The following is a 19622-nucleotide window of genomic DNA, read 5'->3' on the forward strand; positions in this document are numbered from 1 at the left end:
TATTTTTGTTTTCCAGTCCAGAGTGTCACCAAATAGCTGTGTGAACTTCATTAAGTCACAGCCCCCTCTGGGCCTCAGTTTCTTCATCTGTAAAATGAGGAAGGACAAGCCAGATGGTTTCTAAGTCAAAGACTTCATTTACCAAATGCATGGGTGCCCAGCACACTGAGTCTCAGGAATTAGGAAAGCTGGAGAGTGGACAGGACATGCTGGGCTCTCTGACTTGGATTTGGCCTCAGCAGTTGAGGGAGGTTGGGGTTTCTCTGCTGCTCTTGAGAATGTCCTGACACTCCCTACTCACCTCACTGGCTTGGAAATTTGAGTCCGAAATTTCCCAAACTCTCCAGGGGCGGTCCACTCTTTTCCTGTCTAGAAGGATGAGAAGAGAGAGAGAGAGAGTGAGTGAAGGAAGGAGGAAAAGAGAAAATATGCAGGATGGGAGGTAGTGAGTAAGGAAAAAGGAAGGAATGAGGAGAAAAGTTGAGAGAAGAGAGGAAGGAAGATGATGAATGAAGATGGGACAGAAAACAAAAGAGAGTTAAGGGAGTGGCGTGGGCATGAAGCACCTCCACCGTTTCCCCAAGGGCCCCAGCACTCTGTCTTCTCAGTGTGAGTCTTTAGCACTGAGCTAAGGACTCTCGAACCAAAAGATGTGTGTGCCCAGACCTGGCCTGGAGATGAATCTTCCTGGGGTCTTTTCCCAGCCTCAGCCAGACTCCTTCCTCCTCCCCACCCCTCCATTTCTCACTATGTAAAATGGGAGGGGGTGTGGGGGAGGCTGCTTCTTGTTCCCACCTTCCTCTCTGGTAGCCACAGCAGACATACTAGTGGTAATGAAAGTCTACTGATGGAGGCTGGGGTCCCTTCAGTGCCTGGCACCTGGGGCCAAGGAGAGACCTCCTGGGCTGAGCTGACCCTACCTTGCCCACACTGGCCAGCAGCTGAAGGCCTGAGACCTGGTCGTCATCACTCAGCCAGAATTCCGCATTGTCATCTGCAGCGATGGCAAACTGGATTGTCCCTGGGCAGTGGGGGAGAGTCCAGTTGAGAGCAAGAACATCAGAGTCAGGACTGAAGGCCTGTGTTACACTGTAGTAATTAATTTCTCTTGGGGGCTTGGTGCGTGACTTCCCTCTTGTAGAGTGGGGTTTCTCCACCCAGGGAGACACTGTGAAGGTGGGAACACTAGAGAGAGAGGGGAAGCTAATTCCAGACTCTGCAAGTCAAGGGGTGAATTCAGCCTGGGGGTGGGGGTGGGGACTAGATGAGACCTCACCTGAACTCAATTTCCCCTCTCCTCAATGATGTACTAACAGGGTCCTAGTGCAGACTTATTTTGCAGCTACAGGCTCATCTTCTCCGGATACCCTAAAGAGCTCCGGAGCAGGAAAAGTAGAAGGGTGGGACATTGGGGCTGGCCTCACCATCGGTGAAGGGGTGCAGGTAGCCAAAGATGCGGAGGCCATAGTTGGTCCATTTGGGGGACACAGCCAGCTTCCTCAGAGTTGTGCGGATCTATGCCAAGAAAGGAGAGGGAAACGGTTACCCAGCAGAGGGAAGAGGGAAGTGAAGAGGTTGGCTCACTGGGGGCTGGTGGGAAGGCCAGGAGGGAGGGAGGCAGACGGTCCAGGGCGTGGCTTGGTACGGAGTGTAGGCAAGGTTTCCGCTCCCACTCAGCTGCTTCCTCCTGGTGACCTTGTACAGTGCACAACCAGCACCGCGGTAATGTGGTGGCTCTGGGGAAGCTACATTATGGCCACAATGAGAGTCTAAAGCTGAAATGATGGCGAGGACGGCAGAAGGAATCTCTGGGAAGGGAACAAGGCAGATACTGTGCAGAGAGGAAAGAAGGGCCCACAAGACAAAGGAAGGAAAGCAAAACAGAAAAAAAAGAAAAGGTAAGAAAAAGTGAAGATGGGGGTGTGGATAAGAGACAGAATTGGGCAGAGGAGAGGAGATGGTGTGGAGGGAGAAAGGGGCCCAGGAACTCACATGGGGGTACAGTGGGAAATGGAGGTTCCTCCTGAGCTGCTGGATGGAACTGCCACACCAGTCTTCAAACACATGCAGGTTGACGCGGCCCCGGAACTGTACGGGCAGAGAAGCAGGTGAGAGTGAGCACCCCCAAACCTGTCCCCGTGGCCCTGTGGCTTGAGAGGCTGTTTTAAAGAGACAGAGAAACAGGCCACCGCAGCTGCAGCTTAAGAGTGCCTCTCACTGATGAAGGTCATGGCCCACTTCAGTCCCATTCCCATCCCTGGCACCCAGGGCTTTTGGGAACTTCATCCCTATGGCCTGGCCCTGAGGCCTGGGTCTGGTTTTCTGGCCATGCATGTGTTCACATGTACACGAGTACACACACACACACACACACACACACACACACAAACACCAGCTCTTCCCATGCAGGAAGGGGCTGGTTTGCATTCCCCAGGGAAGGAGGAGTAACAGCCATGACAGAATGGCAGAGATGACAGAGGGAACTGGAAGGAAGTGCCAAGTGGGGGGTTTCAGCTGAAGACTTGCTCTGCTCCCCTCTCCTTCCCCTAATGCCTAGTAAGAGGAAAGCTCCACAGCTGTCTGCTGGTGAAACCTTATCTACCCAGTGGTCTTCACGCTTGGGGCTCCCCTTGTGGGGAAGCAGCTGGAAAAGCGCTGCAGGAGGTCTCTGGGGGCCCATCTGCAGACCCGGCCTCCGGGCCTCCCGCTGTTCTCAAGAGCTCAAAGCCCCAGTCAGCCCAGGCCTCACTGGAATAATGAGCCAGGTGCCTGGGGCTTCTGGGCAGCCCTGGGAAGGCAGGGAACGCAAGATGCATTCTCTCCTCCTCCTCAGGACAGGGCGGGAGGCCTGGAGCAGAGGGCCCCCTTCAGAAGAAAGGGCTAAGGCAGCAGCAAGTACTCTGAGTGGGCGGAGGCCTGGAGCTTGAGAGGGGAGGGGAAGCAGGGGGTTACTGTCCCAATTTATCCTGACAAAGAGGTTCAGATTACCCCACCTCAGCTCTTTTCTCCTCCCCTCCCCCAGAGCTTAATCTCCAGCTTGTGGGAGGTGAGACCTCAATTACTCTACACAAACAGATCCTGCCCTTCCCTCCCCTTTGAGGCCCATCAGTTATCAAAATCTGAGCTGCCCTCAAGAAAACAGAGGACGAAGGGTCCCCCAGACTAGAAGCCCAGATAGAAGGAAGTGACATAAGATCTCCAGCAAGAGATCTGGAGGGAGGAATGGTGAGGGGAGGGAACACGGGTCGGGTCGGGGAGAACTCCTCAGCAGGAATGCCAAAGATCTGAGCTGTGGCTGGTGGGGTGGGCACTTGCCCCAGCTGGGGGAACGCTAGCTACAGCTGGATCCAGAAAAGACCCAAGACAGCCTGTCATTCCCCATCCCTTCAGCAATTTGGCATTTCCTGGGTGTGCTGGCCTGATCAATGCTAGGAATGTGGGACCTTGGGAAGCAGCCATCACTCCAGGGAATATGAGTGGGGGGCTGGGATGAGTGGGAAAGAGAATGTGGGCTGGGTAGGTGGGGGCGGGTTAACGCTTCTTGGAAGGAAAGAATGGGTACATTGTGCTACTTCTGGAGAAATTCTTTAAGTCCCGTTTACAAGATTCGGTATCTCCTGCCAATGGCCTCCTCACTGCCCCTTCCAGAGACTTTCAGGGCAATGTGTTCAGACCCACAACAAACTACAGAGGGACGGCATGCCACCAGAGCAGCCCCTGCTGTGTTCAGCCAGGAGGTTGGAGGCCACAGCGGGTTTGGGCAGGGAAAGGAGGGAAGGAGGAAAGAGGGGGGCTGGCTGCCTCCCACCTCCTGCTCATGGCCTCGCCTGAGATGCTGCAGGAAACCACAGGCCTGGAGGCGCGGGTGCACAGAAGACTGTCAGTCTCCATGAGGTCTAGGCCCTCACTCAGCATTCAGCTAGCCCTCCAGCCATGCTCCCCCTGCCCTCGGGCTATAGGTAGGAAGCCTCTCAGGGACCGCTGGGCACCATCTTCCTCCCCAGGTCCAGAATGGCAATCCCACCAGGATTTGTGTCCCTCCAAGTTTTGGAGACCTGCTATATGGCAGAGATTTGGGACTCCCATTCATCAGCACCACCATTTGCCTGCTTTCCGTTGTCCAGCAGGAGCTAGGACCCAGGGAAAGACACAGGGTACTCCCATTGCCAGAGCACATCCATGGCCAATGACAGATTTGGAACTTCCGACTACAAGTAGTGGAGAAAATATCTGTTGGAAGCCACTCATTTTAGAGGTGAGAATATTGATGCCCAGAGAGGTAACAGGACTCCCCAAGGACACACAGCAATTATTCTTGTAGAGGTGGGGAGGGTGTCTTGGAGAGTGGGTGGAGGAGGGTAAGGCCTGCCTTGATGGGTCCCTACAGAGGAAGGTCCACTGTCTTCCATCCCCATGACCTTGCCTCTGCCAGGCCTCATGGCGCTTGCCAGGCCTCAGCAAAGCCTCACACTCCACTGCCTGCAGGATTGCTGCTCCGGAGGTTCTCAGAGGCTTCAGAACAAAGCCTCACCTTGGCACAACTGACCTACCTTCCCAGCCACACCTCACGCCTACACTCCACCCTCAGCAAATTCTTTTAACTCGCCATGCCTTAACAAATACTATATATTTCCTGGTTGCAAGGCCCTTTCTTTTCCTCCCCACCTGGCAAACTCTGGCTCATCCTTCAAGGTTCTTCTTATATCCTTCTCTCTGAGGCCTTGGCCCTCCTCTGTGTTCCCTGTATATCTTAATTATTTGAATGAACAAATGCTTGGAGAAGTTAAGCCCAGGACTATATGTTCCTTCATTTATTCTGTAAGCACTGATTGACTGCTTTGTACCAGTTAAAGAAGAAAAAAAGAGATGTGGTCCTCAGAGGGGGTGTGGGATACAGAGGGCAAGAAGGCAGGAGTGGTCAGCTCCGCCTCCAGGAGAGCCCGGAAGCCAGGTTCAGGCTCCCACAGTCAGCACAGCTGGCTGCTGGTTCACCTCATGAGTCAGTGAGACCTCGCCCAGGAGAAGCACAGAGGGTGGACCACATCACCCCAACACAGCAGGACCATGAGGCCACTAGTTCCTATGCACAAGACTCCTGAATTTCTAGATATTCAAGCTGCTCTTGATCTCCTGTTCATACCTGTCCTCTGAGGGAGCTCTGCCATGGAATCAAGAGTTCCAGACTCCATGAAGATAAGCAGTAGCTCTGGATTTTGAGGAAAGAGCCAAAGGCACATTTGGTGCAATCCTAATGGGTAAAATTCCCCATTTGAATAGATGATTGGTAAGTGAACAGAGATGTCACTTGTATCTCACCAAGGTAACCAAAAGCGTATGACGATGGTGTTTCTGGGCTCTGAGGAAAGAAAGTCTGATCCACACAAAAACTGGTATGCAAACATTCACTGCAGCATTATTCATGATAACCAAAAAGCAGAAAAAACCCAAATATCTTTCTACCAAGGAATGGGTAAGTAAAATGTGGTATATCCACATCATAGAATATTATTCAGCAATAAAAAAAAATGGAAGTACTGATATATGCTACAACATGGATGAGCCTTGAAAACATGATACTCAGTGAGACCTGGAGGGGTAGCTCAGTTGGTTAGAGCTTTGTCCTGATACACCAAGGTTGAGGGTTTGATCCCTGATCAGGGCACATACAGGAATCAACCGATGAATACATAAATAAGTGGAGCAACAAATCAATGTCTCTCTCTCTCTCTCTCTCTCTCTCTCTCTCTCTCTCTCTCTCAAATCAATAAATAAAAACTAAAAAACAAAAAAACACATGATGCTCAATGAAAGAAGCCAGGTACAGATGGACATATATTGTAGGATTCCATTTATATGAAATGGCAACTCTAGAGGCAGGAAGTAGATTAGTGTTTTTAAATGGGTGAATTATATGGTATAGAAGTTATATCTCAATAAAACTACAACCAAAACAAAAGGAAAGCCTGAGAAGGAGTCTACTCCTTAAGAGATGCCACCTCAACTCTGGCCAGTGTGACTCAGTTGATTGGAGCACTGTCCTGTTCAATTTCTGGTCAGGGCAAATGCCTGGGTTATGTTTGGTCCCAGTTGGGGGCATATAAGAGGCAACCAATTGATGTTTCTCTCTCACATTGATGTTTCTTCCCCTTCCCTTCTCTCTAAAATCAATAAGCATGTCCTCAGGTGAGGATAAAAAAGAAAGAGAAAGAGAGAGACCCTGCCTCACCCTGTTCACCAAAGATCAGTTGCCTCTCAAAAGCCCCCAACTGGGGACTTGGACCACAACCTAGGCATGTGCCCTGACCAAGAACTGAACCAGTGACCTTTCAGTTTTCAGAATGACAGCCAACTCACTGAGCCACACCAGTCAGGGCCAGAGGGAGCATCTTGAATAGTAGAGTGTTTTGGTCAAAGGACCCATATATTGACTGGTAAATGAATAAATTGGCATTGAGGTTTAATTATTGGGGTTTGCTAGTTAGTATCTTATGATTTGGGTTAACATGAATAAGTTTTTGAGGACAGTTTCCCCATGAAGGACAGCCCCCCTGGCCATCCACTCTGACGGGCCTTTCTCTGGCACACCAAGGAGAATGTCCGAGGCTGTTTTGCTTCTGAGGGTCACTTCTGGTCTCAGAGACTGAGCAACCAGCCAAAGTCTGGGGCAGGGAGACAGTCAAAGAAGAGACCATTATCAGCTGCCTTATATTCTTCCTTGCTCACCCTCAGAGCAGGGCTATGCCACCCTAAGTGAGTGAGTGTGTTAGCCCCTCTCATTACCTGGCAGCTAGTAGATGTTCAATAAATGACAGATCATCAACCTGAGTCCTCCCTGCCAAAACTATATGTCAAGGACAGGAGATGAGAAGAGAGGTCCCCTTGACAGGCTGTAAGAAAGTTGGAACTACTGTGTGGTTGTGTGACTGCATATGTCAGTTATTTAACCTTTCAGGGCCTTGTTTCCCTTGTTAGTAAAATAAGAAGATTGAATCAGTGACTTTCTGAAGATCCCTAAAGACTATAATGGGCATTCTTACAAAGTCAATGACAATCAGGCATTTACCACCAAAAGGCTATACACACTTATTAAAATATCAACTATTTCTTTAAAAAGTTAATCCTATACTAATCACTATTCACTATTTGTACACTATTGTCATTTCATATATATCTCTATTCTTGATGGGCCAAAAAAAGGGGAAGTTAATGATTAATAAATGCAGACTGTTATGTAGTTATAATCTTTCAAAATAACTGGTTGATCAAGAAAAATGATCCAAAAAGAAAAGAAAAATAATTTGGTCACCATAAACAAACTGCAAAAATATTTATAGCATGTGATAACTAGTTCATATCACTAGTTGATAAACTAATTTATAAACATTTCATGTAATTTATGAAATTATATTGCTAATTTATGGACAGAAAAGAAAATAACCCAATGAAAAATGGGCAAGAGATACAAATATGGAATCCAAAGAGAAGAAATACAATAATCAATAAACACATGAAAAGATGAATTAAAAAAAAAAATCTCTGAAGTGTGCTCAAGAGAGAGAAGGCTGCATCACTAGTCTAATGGTCTTTAAGGCACTTTTTCAAAATACTGTACTATCTCCAGGTAGGGTGGGGCATAATTACCTGATGACATCACCTAGTACAGGTGTGCCGGTGTTATAATCCATCCTCTCTCAGGGCTTTAAGCAGAGGCACTTTCACGGGGTGAATAAACTAACCCTGGTGTCACATTCAGTGTGATACTGCCTCCTTCACTCCCGCCCTACAGCAAATGGGTAGATTGGAAATAAAATCACCCAGGCTGAAGAGATGAATCTGTGATGGATATGGATAAAGACAATGGACTGACCAGGATCACCCAGCCCAGAAAAGCAATCTACATCCACAGGCCTCAGGACTAAGAGACGCTGGGGTTGTGGACGATTTGTAAAATATGAAACCCAAATTTGAAATGTTCAGCCCAAAGCACTATGGTACTATGGATTCCTGGCATAAGCATTTCCTTGAGGTCATCTTGAGCGATTTAATTAACCTCCCCGAGCTTCAGTTTCTTGACCAAAAAATAAAGAATCTGTCAAACCCTACATAAATAAAGGGTATTGTAATGGTCATGATGGTTTTATTCACACATTTCACTGCTTCCTATAAAAATTTTCTAAAACAGGGTTTCCTAGTGTATTTTTCTTTAAACACTGTTCATAGACTATTAAGAGATGTTTTATGGAAAAAAGCAATTCAAGAGGCAAATGAGTTTAGTACATGCTGAGCTAAACCAAGTTAAACAGATTACTGTAGGATTTCTCAGAAACTTTCATGTGCTAATGTGTAGTTCCAAGAAGTGGATGCAGTATATAGCTTTTAAACTTTATTTAACGATAGAATCCTTTCTTCCCGGAATATTTTATGGGACTTAACGGTTCAAGAAAGACACTTTGGAAAGTATATCTTTCAGATAAGCATGGACATGGAAGCCATGGCTTCCGGGGGCCTTGTTTTTCTTGCCTATAAAATGAGGACAGTGATACTATTTTACAGGGTCACAAAGCCTGGCACATAGTAGGCCCATAGCAAATGTCAGTTCTCCTCTAAAGGAAGAAAATCGAATGAGCCTGGAACCCTTTTGTTCTTTTTCAAATTAGGTAAAAATATTTAACAATAACCACTGGAAAAAAGTTTCTGTGATCTCTGAAATTATCTGTAAAAGCTATTTTTTAATCCTCTCAAAGAACAGGGGCAGCAGAGAGTCCCTTACCTCTGAGAGCCAGGGGACGGGCTTATTCCACTTCAGATAGCTGCTGTTACTGCTCCCGCCTCCCTCAAAGTCTTGGTCCTGGCAGAAGAGTGAAGAATGAACTTGGTAGAAATATTAGGGTAAGAGCAGGATTCGGGGTCCCTTGGAAGTACCTCTGGGGAAGTAGAAGTCAGGACACACGGCCCTGGCCCCAGGAAGCTTTTCCACTGAAGGGACACTCCATTTATCATTCACACTACATCCCTCAGAAATATACAGTCCTTGCAGTTTCAGCAATGTATCCTCCTGAGGTTCTTCTACTTTTTGAGCTTTTTGTCTTCCCATATGGAAAAAAACTTTTTTCTAATTAAAGCAGCCTCTCCTGAGGGCAAGGACCTTGCCTTCCCTTCATTTAAATACCCCCAGGACTCTGCCCATGTTTGTCACTCATTTGTCCTAACAAGTGGGAGCCCCTTGGGGACATCCCAACTGTTCCCTCCTGTGCAAGCCCACAGGTTCAGTTTGGTCTGGTCCAGTCTTGGGGATCCATATCTGTTCTAGGCTCAACTTCAGGGCTTCAGGCTAAATTGAATCCCAATTTCACAAAACCATGCCCCCCACACCCTCGCCCCACCATTGCTCCTGTCACACTAGGAACCATTGGTCCCAAAGACACTATAGGAAAAATGATCCATTACAAATCTGCCCCCCAACTATTTGCATGGGGGGGGGGGATGTCTATCACATCACCTCTGACTCTTAGATGTAAGGATCTAGGATCTTAACTGAAGTACCAGCCCAGTCTTCATGCTGGCAAGAGGCAGGACATTCTGGTCCCACCTCAGGCCCTCAGTTGCTGCTGGAGATGGAGGCCATGTACCTGGAGGATCAGACATGGGCATCTTGAACTATGTGGCGAAGGCTTTGAGGAGCACAGGATGCCCATCTCTACCCACCTAGCTAGGAAGTTCTCTGATGCCAGACTGCCACCCCAGGGACTCTTTCTCCTCTGCCTCTCTTACCACAGAAAAGCAAGTTTCCCTCAAGGCTGTAAGGGCAGGGCAGCCAAGGCCCCACGTTAACATACTGGCAGGGAAAATAGGGCTGGCCCTACCACATACCTGGAGGCCTAGCCTCTGGGGATGGTAGAACTGGAGATGTGGATCCACAGCTGGAATGTTCCTGCTGGCCAGAGCCTTGGCCAGTTCTCTCCAGCTGCCATACCCTATGGAAACGAAAGAAGAGAGAAACAAGGTCAACTTCACCCGGAGACCTCATAAATCTGTAAGATTTGGGGGGAATAATAGAAGTAATCATCTTCCCTTCTGCTATTCCTCACCACTCTTCATATGGTGGACAGGAAGTGACTGGTGATGGTGTTGGGAGATAGTAATAACCTTGGCCAAGGTCTATTGAGCAGACAGAGAGCAAATGAGCTTATATCCAATTAGAATGTGTTGTCTTCCACCAATGAGAGAAGGAGCCAGGCCAGGTGAAAATGGAGTACTGTCCTTCCACTGGTAACTTGGTATGGGCCGATTCTTCCTCAGCTGTCATTAGAGGCTGCTGTGGAAAGGCAGTGGCACCAAGTTTTCCCCTGCACAAGTTTCCATTCCAGCTCAGTCCCTTTCCTTTGAGCCCAGGGAAACAGTGTGGTTTCTAGTTGGGGAGACCCCTGCCCTGCTCCCACTGCATGTTAATCGCTGGGTTGCTAGACAGACCCAGAGCTGGGGGAGGCAGGAAAGGGTGGGCCTGGGATCTGGTGTGTGCCAAACGAATGTATAAGATTTAACACCTAGATATTCCTGGATTGATCTGGAGGCTGTGTGACTACTGATGCCTGCACCCCAGCAGCTCTGGAACTGGCTGGCTTACACACATCTGGGAAGGCTAAAAGCCAAACTCTGATGAAAGTGACGGGGTACAGGAAACTGCTGGCGTGCACACATGCGTTCTCAACTAAGCAAAGAGGCAAGGAGCTGAGCTCAAGGTGAGGATCGGGGGGAGTCAGAATTCAGTGGTCACTACTCACCGAGGGGTCAGGAGATGGCTTGGGCATGGCTGTTAGAGTTTGAATATGTGGAACCAAACCACTGTTAGCCATAACCGGAATCATACACTAGCAAGGACTGGCAGGGGCTTTCAAGCTCATCTAGTCATTTCAGATAAGAAAAATGGCACCCTGGCTGGTCAAATGTTTTATCTAGGCCCACTTAGCAAAAGCAACAAGGCTAAGACTAGAACCCAAGTGTTCAGATGGATTTTCAATGAGCTACTGCTTTGCCTCCAATGGCTCTATCCAGATGCTCCCATGATACTACAGTGGGCACTGCACACATGAGTTAGACTAACATTTCAGATCCCTGGGAGCCAATAGCTGGCCAAAAACAGAAGTGTCACAGGAACCCCTCTGCGGGAGCCAGAAGAGACATGAACAACTGACCAGACACAGAGGAATAAGCACAACTCACACATATGGCCGCACAGAAGGTGGATGGCGACGTTCTGCATGAGTGTTTGTATAACTGACTCTAGGAACGGATTGACTGTGGGAGAGTGGGGTGCTTTTCTTGCAGTTTTGTGTGGCCCTTTAGTGTTTACTAAACATCTCATATAGGCCTGATATCACTCAAGCTTTATAAGAATCTATGAGATAGGCCAGGTCTGATTACTCCCATTTTACAGATGGGGAAAGAGAAGCTCTGAGTTTAAAGTCACAGAGTTAGTTGTTTCGAAATCAGGATCCGAACAAGGCCTCTCTGTCTCACAAGCCAGCATTGTCTCATTCCGTCTACATTTTCTCCTGTGCGCACTTTTTGGCACAGACTTGGAGGCTCAGTCCTGGGGGCAGAGGCCTCAGCTGGGGATCTGCGCCTTGGATTTCTGCAGAGACGTCAAACCTCTACTCGTGTTATGTTTATAGGGACTTCTGCAGGTTTATCCCTCTGCTATCAAGGTCCCTCCTGTTTCCATGCTGGACAGCTGGCAGTCAGAAACAATAGGTCAGATTAGTTCATTCAGGGGGATGTTCTGGGGAAGTAGGAGTCTGGAGCCAGTGAAGTGAGGTGAGGATATGGAAGTGAGGCAGGAAAAGGACAGATATGCTCCCAGACCTACAACCTGCATTTCTGGATGAGCTCAGGGGAAGCTGTTTGTTCCTCTGCTAATCCCAACTGAGCCACATCTAACGTGAGAGCCCCATCCCTTCCCAAGCCCAAGGAGCTGCTGGCTAGTGTTTGGGGGCTCAGGTGACTGGGAGAAAAATAAGTCACACTGTGGGAGGGGGAGGGCAGGCCCTGCTTGATTCTGCCTATGAATGACTAGGTCATCTCTTCCTTAACTTTGTGCTTATAACTACAAACAATCTACTTCAGACAAAGTTTGAGGAAATAATAATAAAAATGCTATTTGCCTTATCAATGGAAGTTACAGTAGATCTCAGATGCACATTCTTTGCCAAAACTAGTTTTCAATTCCAGTCAAATTCTTTTGACTCTTAAAAGTCACACCAAAAGTGAGGCAACTTACCCCAAGTTCACTGAACTACCATTGTGGGTCTTCAGAATGTCTTCTCCTGGCATTTGCTGGGGGTTGACAAAGACTCCCTTCTTCACCAAACTTTAGACAGGCTCTTCTGAGCCCTCTTATAGTCTAGGTCTCATCCTCGGCCTGCCTAGCCCAGTTTTTAGAAAGAATCCTGTTAAATCTCTTTAGCCAGAGTCCCCATACCCTTGATGTCTCCTCTTAGGAATTTTTCATGCACTGAGCCACTCACTCTGCTTCTTGGCTATTAATCCCTAGTTGTCTTTGCCATATTCAGAATTGAGCTCAGTTCTATATTGAAGTCTCTCTCCTGTATTGTGATGGTACTGAAAAAAAATCTGTCTTTATCACCTTTAATTAGTGTCCATCTCTGTTTCTCTTTAGAGAGGGTAAGAGGTGGCTCTCAGTGAACAAGGACAAGCCCACTGTGGGGGGAATGGGGGTCAGTGCGGTTAAACCTAACCATGTCCTGCCCCTGGATCACAGGGTAATCTGGATGGCTTTGAAATATTTGGAAAGTCAGCAGTCCAGCCTTTAGTAATTGAAGGAGTAGGAAATTCCCTTTCCAAACTTCACAATATAGTAAAAAGACAAGCAAGGCTTTGGAGTCAGAAAGACCAAATTGTACACCCACCATTTAGGCCTTGGTTCCTTCACCTGGATGGTGGGGATTAAAAACACTGCCTATAAGACCACTGTGAAGACTAACTTTTGCTTGTCAGACCTAGTGTGGTGTCTGACACATACAGTAAGTACTCAGTAAGCATTCCTTTCCCCTAACAAGTTTTGACTTTGGGGTTTTGGACTTGGGAATTGAAAGATGTGAGTTCAAGCCTGTTTAAAATTCTATAAACTGCAAATGGCCAGTAGCTCTCTCACTTTCTGCGCTCTGTGCTTACTGACCAGAGAAACAAGTGGACTATGGGCCGGCAAGATAACATTTCATGTATTTCATGGGTACTGCTTTCTGTTCCCCATCCCACACCCATTCCCCTCCCACACATACTTCACACACATACACACACACTTAATACTCACCAAGTGCATATTAAGTGTGAAGCATTGGGCTGGGCATCTGTATTTCCTTTTTCCCCACCTCTTCCTCTGTATCAACCCAGCCATTGGATACCCAGGCACTGCTTAACCCCCTGGGGGATCATGGAGCTAAAAACTGTGCTGATTTAACTATTGACGCTTGTCACTTGCCTTCTAGTAAGTGAACTCCTCCTGCTCCTGGCCAGACCTCTCCTCCCAGAGTGCCAGCTGCCAGGGCCTATTTCTCCTGCAACAGGTGTCATATTTGTGCCAGGAGACAGACACCCCGATCTCAGGTGACAGATAAAGCACCACCATGGGCCTCACATTCTGCCCTCACAAAGCTGAACTATCAAATTCACCATCAGCCGGAACTTTGCCAACATCCTGCCTCTGTGTAATGTGGACTCTTCAAAGGCCTGAAGATGATCATCTTGGGTCTTTGGTGAAAATACGGCATACATATATATCTCTTGATGTTTTTTTCAAAGACTCTCATGTACATTATTTCACTGCATCTTCACAACCTCCCTGTGAACTGTTGTCACCTTTATTTAAGAGGAAGAGACAGAGGTCATCAGCCCAAGGTCACAGAGTGAATGAGATAACCCATGTAAAGGACTTAGTGCCTGGTACATGAAAAGCACTTAACACAATGCAATTTATCATTTTATTGTTACTCACAGTGTTGCAGATCTGAAACATGCATTCATGTCTCCTGACCTCTGGTTTGATTCTCTAGTTGATACATCATGTGGTCAACAGGGACATCCACACCAGGAAGAAAGGAAGTCCCTTGCTGCTCAGGAAGAGTATATATAGCTGACAGAACGTGCTGATGCGTCAGATATGGGAAAGGAATCAAGAATGATTAAAAGATTTCTGACCTGGGCAGTTGGAAGTTTGGAGTTGCCATTTACTAAGATGGGGAACCTCGGATGGGGTGTCAAGAATAATGCCTGAAAGAGGAGTGGAAGCAATAGGGGCAGAAGAATAACATTTAGGAGGCACAGACAATGGAAAGAGTATTTCTGAAGCTCTACTCCAGCCTCGGGGCAGGGTTCCCGAGCTGAAACACACTTTGCCAGGGCCATGGAAACACAGGGCTGAAGGAGGAGGGGCCCGGTAGACCTGGCCCCACAGGCTCTACCAGATGTAAAGGACCCAAAGATCAAGGTGAATGTAGACAATGTGCTGAGAAGCCCAGCACTGGAACAGAGAAAAGGTGATGAAATCCAGAGGAGCTGAACAGAGATGAGCCCTTGCCCCCTCTAGAGCAGGGGTCCCCAACCTCTGTGTTGCAGAAGGGCTGTTAGGAACCAGGGCGCACAGCAGGAGGTGAGCTTGAGTGTAATGCGCTTGAATCATCCTGAAACCATCCTGCCCCCTGCCTCAGTCTGTGGGAAAATTGTCTTCCACGAAACTGGTCCCTGGCGCCAAAAAGGTTGGGGACTGCTGCTCTAGAGAATAGGAGGTCATGACACCCAGGCCAGTTTCACAAATGCCAGGAACCAGCACTGAGTCCCAGGACTAATAAAGCAGAGACTGTGAGGGCCAATCAAACACTTCCAGCAGAACAAAGCTGCTATGGCTAAAAACCAGCAGGGCCTGGACCCCATCAGAAACCTAAGGTGGCACCGACAGCCAGGGATCAAGCCAGGGACTGTCACCTGGGAGGGAATCTCTAAGGCAAACCCAAAGCTCCAATGGCTGTGTGGCTGGTTTAACCTTTCCTTTCCAGCCCATAACACCCCAGGGAACTTGATGCAAGAGAAATTATTACTAATGTAACCTTAATAGTTAACATTTATGTGTCAGGCATATGTACACTTATATTTATATGAGATGAAATATAGATTATTTCATACAACAACCCTTCAGAAAAACAAGGCTTAGAGGTTAAAATCTTGCTGAAAGTCACAAAGGCACCAAGTGACAGAGGCCAGCGTATGTGAGCTCAGGACAAAAGCCAACCTTAAATTCATTACTCTCTATTGAATATACTTGAGAATTTTTGTCTACCTCTACCATTAGGTCCTAATTCCCAACCCTTCCCAATTATCTCTGACTAACCTACCCATACCTGCCTCCCACATACACCAGATTACTCCAATTTGGCCACTAAGACTCTCTGGAAAGCCAAGGAAAAGCAGGAGGGAGTATGGAGACCCAAATATCCCAAAACAGCTAGAAAATTGGACATGAAACATCTGAGAGCATAAGCCTGCTATCCTCTTCCTGGTTTCTGAGCCTCTTCCTTCTCAACCTTAGCTAAACAATCCGGCTGTGTGTCTGTGAGCAGGGGTTGGCCCAGAGGATTATAAGTGGTTTGGTCAGCTCCTTCCACTCTCCCTCATAGCACAGGTGTTGAGGGGAGGGGGAGTGAGGAGCAGGAGAGGGGTGGAATTCCAAGATCACCCAACTCCTCTTTTTGAGCAGACAGAGATGGGTAGGGCCTGATGAGCCTCTTCCCTCACAATCTTCCCCTTCCCCAAGCTGCTGCTGCTGAGACCCAGGCTCAGGAACCAGAAGAACAGCCAGCTACTCCCTCTGTCCCTGCCAAGCCAGCACCTGAGCTGCCGTAATGGTTGTGGCTGCCGGCAGGTTGAGGCTTGTTAGCGAGACTCAAGGGACTGTACCTATTGCTCTGATGAATGCCGCCTAAAGGGGGCCCAAAAGAGGGCATCAGAGCTATGCCAGGTATCTGCTCGTGTTTCAGCCCTGCTGGCAGTGTTCCCTGCTCACCCACACATCAGACTCAAGGACAAAACTTTAAGGGGGTAGATGAGGAGAGGAGTTAGAGGGCAAATGCCCTTTCTAGTCGGCTGTGGCTGCTCTGGGAAATAGGGTCTGTCTGTACACAGCCCAGCTCAGTAATTTTCCATTTCCCAAACCATGAATTTGATCAGTAAAGGCCCCAGAAGGTTTAGCCAGACCTTGAGGCACCATAATCGTTAAAAAAAAAAAAAAGAAAACAAAACAAAAATAAACCCCACAACATTTAAGGCCCCATGTTCAGTGACAGAACAATGACAGCCACAAACACAGTTCTATCCAAGGGCAATTTTGACTGAAAACCCTTGAAGAAATGGGATGGTTTCAGAAAAATCTAGAGGTAACAGGGTCTAGGATTTCTAAAATAGGTTCAAGCCCACTGCAAAGGTGCTTTAAATACTCTGGTTGACCTAGACAAGGACCACTCAGGTGTTTTTAGGGTCCCTCTGAACCCCCTAGGCTTGTCATTTCCGGTCTTCTTTTGAGACTGGGACATAGACAAGCTTTGGAACATGGAGGAAGATGTGGGCTGATCCTTTCTCCTCCTGGAGTCTTTCAAAGAGGAATTTTAGTGGTGGTCAAGAGCAACCAGCAGGTTGGGGAAGAGTAAATGAATGAATCAATCACCAGGCATTTATTAAGCACCTGTTGTACGCTCAGTACTCTGCCAACTGCTGTGATAGAGGTACAGAGATATTCAGTTCCATCCATTCCTGGGTGCAGTTAGGGCAGACGTCATGGGAAATGAAAGAACCAAGACGTCTGTGGACTCGTACGTGTATGATTGCACTCACACCTGTGCCCACACGCAGGCTGACCCAAGCCGGTTCTGCTTTATGCAGCAGGCAGACACACATTAGACAGCAGGACTAACTGGGTGCTAATGATGCAATGTTGCTCAATGATTTTCCAGACGTTCAGGAACTTCAGGCAAAATGCTCAGCAAACATTTTCTGGGATAAGGGAACTGGTCTTCAGGGTCCCAAAGAGTTTAGAAGCAGCAGCATAGATATAGCAAGACCCTGATTCTTTAAGATGGCAATGGAGTTTTCAGCAGAAATGTCACCAGGACTCACTTGAAAATTAGACGTTGCTAGTGGAAGCTCTGAGTGTGGTTGGAGCCGTGGTAGGACAAAACCTAGTAGCTAGTCAAAAGCCCTTTCTTCTACTGCTTTCCAGGTGGAAGGAGGGAGCAGTGGAGGCCCAAGATCCCAGGAATTCTCCTTCCCAACTGGTGGGAGGTGGACTCACCCCAACTTGAAGGAGAGGGCTGGTTTCCATAGTTATACTTCTTGGAGGACATTCAGGGACAGAAGGTGTTATAGAAAGAAAGAATAGGAACTAGAAGGAAAAGAAACTAAGACTGGAAACAAGAACAGAAGGCAAAAGAACAAAGTTTGGGGACTGTGGCTTTGAAATAAAGAAAAGATAGCATCACGTAGCCAGCTACTGAGACAGGAGAAGTGGAAAATGTTTGATAATAATTATGTTAATTATGAAGATTGCAGGGTGACTATAGTAAAATGCCAAAAGTCTTGGGCAGAGAACAACACTTTACAGAGCCCTCCTGCTACATTACTTAACCCACTCACAGGTTGGTGCCATGTGCACTTAACAGAGAATAACCACAGCAACTAACACAGGTGCATTTTCCCAGGCCAGTTTGCCTGCTACACACCTGACATGCATTATCACATTTAACCTTCACTAGCAATCCTTTCAGGTAGGTATTACCATTACTCCATTTTACAGAGGAGAAAACTGAGGCCCTGGACAGTTAGAAGGGTACGTATCTACCTCTAGATAGTAGAGCTGAACATTTTCAAGCCCAGTTCACTTGATTCATTCTTTAAAAAATTTCTTAACAAGTATCTTATACAGATCCATTTATTTGTTAAGAAAAACAACAACGACGACAAGAAAATCAGGAAGAACTTGGGGATCTGAGGTCAAGAAAGTTTTCTAGGGCAACATGGGGCCAGGTTAGGGACCAGAAGCCAGAAGCCGCAGCCCCCCAGCCCCCTCGCCCCATGATGTCTCCTCTTAGAACAACACACTCTTTTAAGTGCCCTATTGAGCCCCTTCTCTTTTCTGCATCAGGCTTGAAAACAAATAAGATCCACTGTCTGATCTGAAGGGCTGCCAGCTGCTAGATTTGTGAGGTTGCTAGATTTGTGAGGTCTGATAAAAGCAGCTTGCCAAAGCCACACAGAGGTTGTTGTAACCTGTTCTTGGGAAGGAGGGGCGGTGAACGGGACAGGAGAGCATGGACTGTGGGGACTCTGCTTTCTCCCTCCCCACAATATACCATTTTAGTGGAACCTCATGGGTTAGACTACACCAAGGACAGAAGCCCAAGGTGCATGTTAGCCCCCATCCCTGAGTCAACTATCCCGCCACGATCCATCATCAGAGCTCTTTCATATTCTTGGTCTTATTCTTATTTTTATCCCAACCCCATGAGTTGTTTCCCTTTTCCTAATGCGGACACAGAGACACACAGTAAGTTAACGAATTTGTCTAATGTCCAAGGAAGCCAGTGTTCAGGTCAGGCTAGAGCCTAGGCCTTTGATTCTCAACTGAAGGCTCAGTGCATCATAGCACAGTGCTCATCCGTGGCTACTGGAGTTAAAAAACAGGGCGGGAGTTTCTGGGGAGAAATCAACTGACCCCAATCTAGGAAGAAGTTGAAAATTAGCACTGTGCTGGCAGGAACTAGATTTTGTTTTCTAAAATACCCCCACTGTATCAATCAACTGCAATGAGCAGTTTCAACATATCCCAGCTTCAGAGAAGGGTTAAATTACCTGGGCCTGATTTTATATTCTCATTATAATAAATCAGGTGCTTGATGCATGTGGAGTGAATGAATTAATAAATAAGTGAACGACAAGGAGGGTTCCATGAGGGCTCTGACATGTCTATCATCAGAACTGATGGGGTGTCCTCTCCTCTGGCCAGAGACTGAATAAACCAGACACTAGCCCTAATATTCTGAGAAGTTAACCAGCAGAATGCTGTCTTCAGCACCCAGTGGGCACTCACAATGGCACAGATGTCAAAGTCACAACCAAAGGTGCCTCTAAGGAAGCCCTTTTTTTAGGAGATATTTGCTCTTTTCTTAAAAATTTAATTTCAAGATGTGTATCTGTGTGTGTTAAAATATAATGAACATAAAATTTGCCATCTTTACCATTTTAGAGGATACAGCTCACTGGCATAAGTACATGCACAATGCTGAGCAGCCATCACCACCATCAATCCACAGAACAAACCGAAACTCTATACCCACTAAGTACTAACTCCCCATTCCTCTCTCCCCTGAGCCCTTGGCAATTACCATTCTACATTGTCTCTATGCATTTGACTGTGCTAGGTATCTCATGTAAGTAGAACCATCTGATATTTGGCCTTTCATGTTTGATTTATTCCACAACATAATGTCCTCAAGTTTCATCCATGTGGTAGCATGTGGCAGAATTTCCTTCCTTTTAAAGGTTGATCCATATTCCACTGTATG

The 19622-nt window shown here is 47.2% G+C and overlaps 1 protein-coding gene across 1 annotated transcript in view; it reads right to left on the minus strand.

Moving 5' to 3' along the window:
* B4GALNT3 (beta-1,4-N-acetyl-galactosaminyltransferase 3) overlaps positions 1–19622 on the minus strand; it is a 101878-nt gene that overhangs the window by 14736 nt on the left and 67520 nt on the right. Inside the window, exons 2-7 of the mRNA XM_090273821.1 lie at positions 9871–9974; positions 8771–8848; positions 1993–2088; positions 1425–1515; positions 921–1021; positions 302–369 (exon numbers count right to left, since the gene is read on the minus strand). Coding sequence (XP_090129947.1) covers positions 302–369; positions 921–1021; positions 1425–1515; positions 1993–2088; positions 8771–8848; positions 9871–9974 — 538 coding nt within the window. The remainder of the gene's footprint in view (positions 1–301; positions 370–920; positions 1022–1424; positions 1516–1992; positions 2089–8770; positions 8849–9870; positions 9975–19622) is intronic.

This window comes from Furipterus horrens, unplaced genomic scaffold (assembly GCF_987537825.1).
Source record: "Furipterus horrens unplaced genomic scaffold, mFurHor1.1.pri manual_scaffold_4, whole genome shotgun sequence".
Lineage (NCBI taxonomy): Eukaryota > Metazoa > Chordata > Mammalia > Chiroptera > Furipteridae > Furipterus > Furipterus horrens.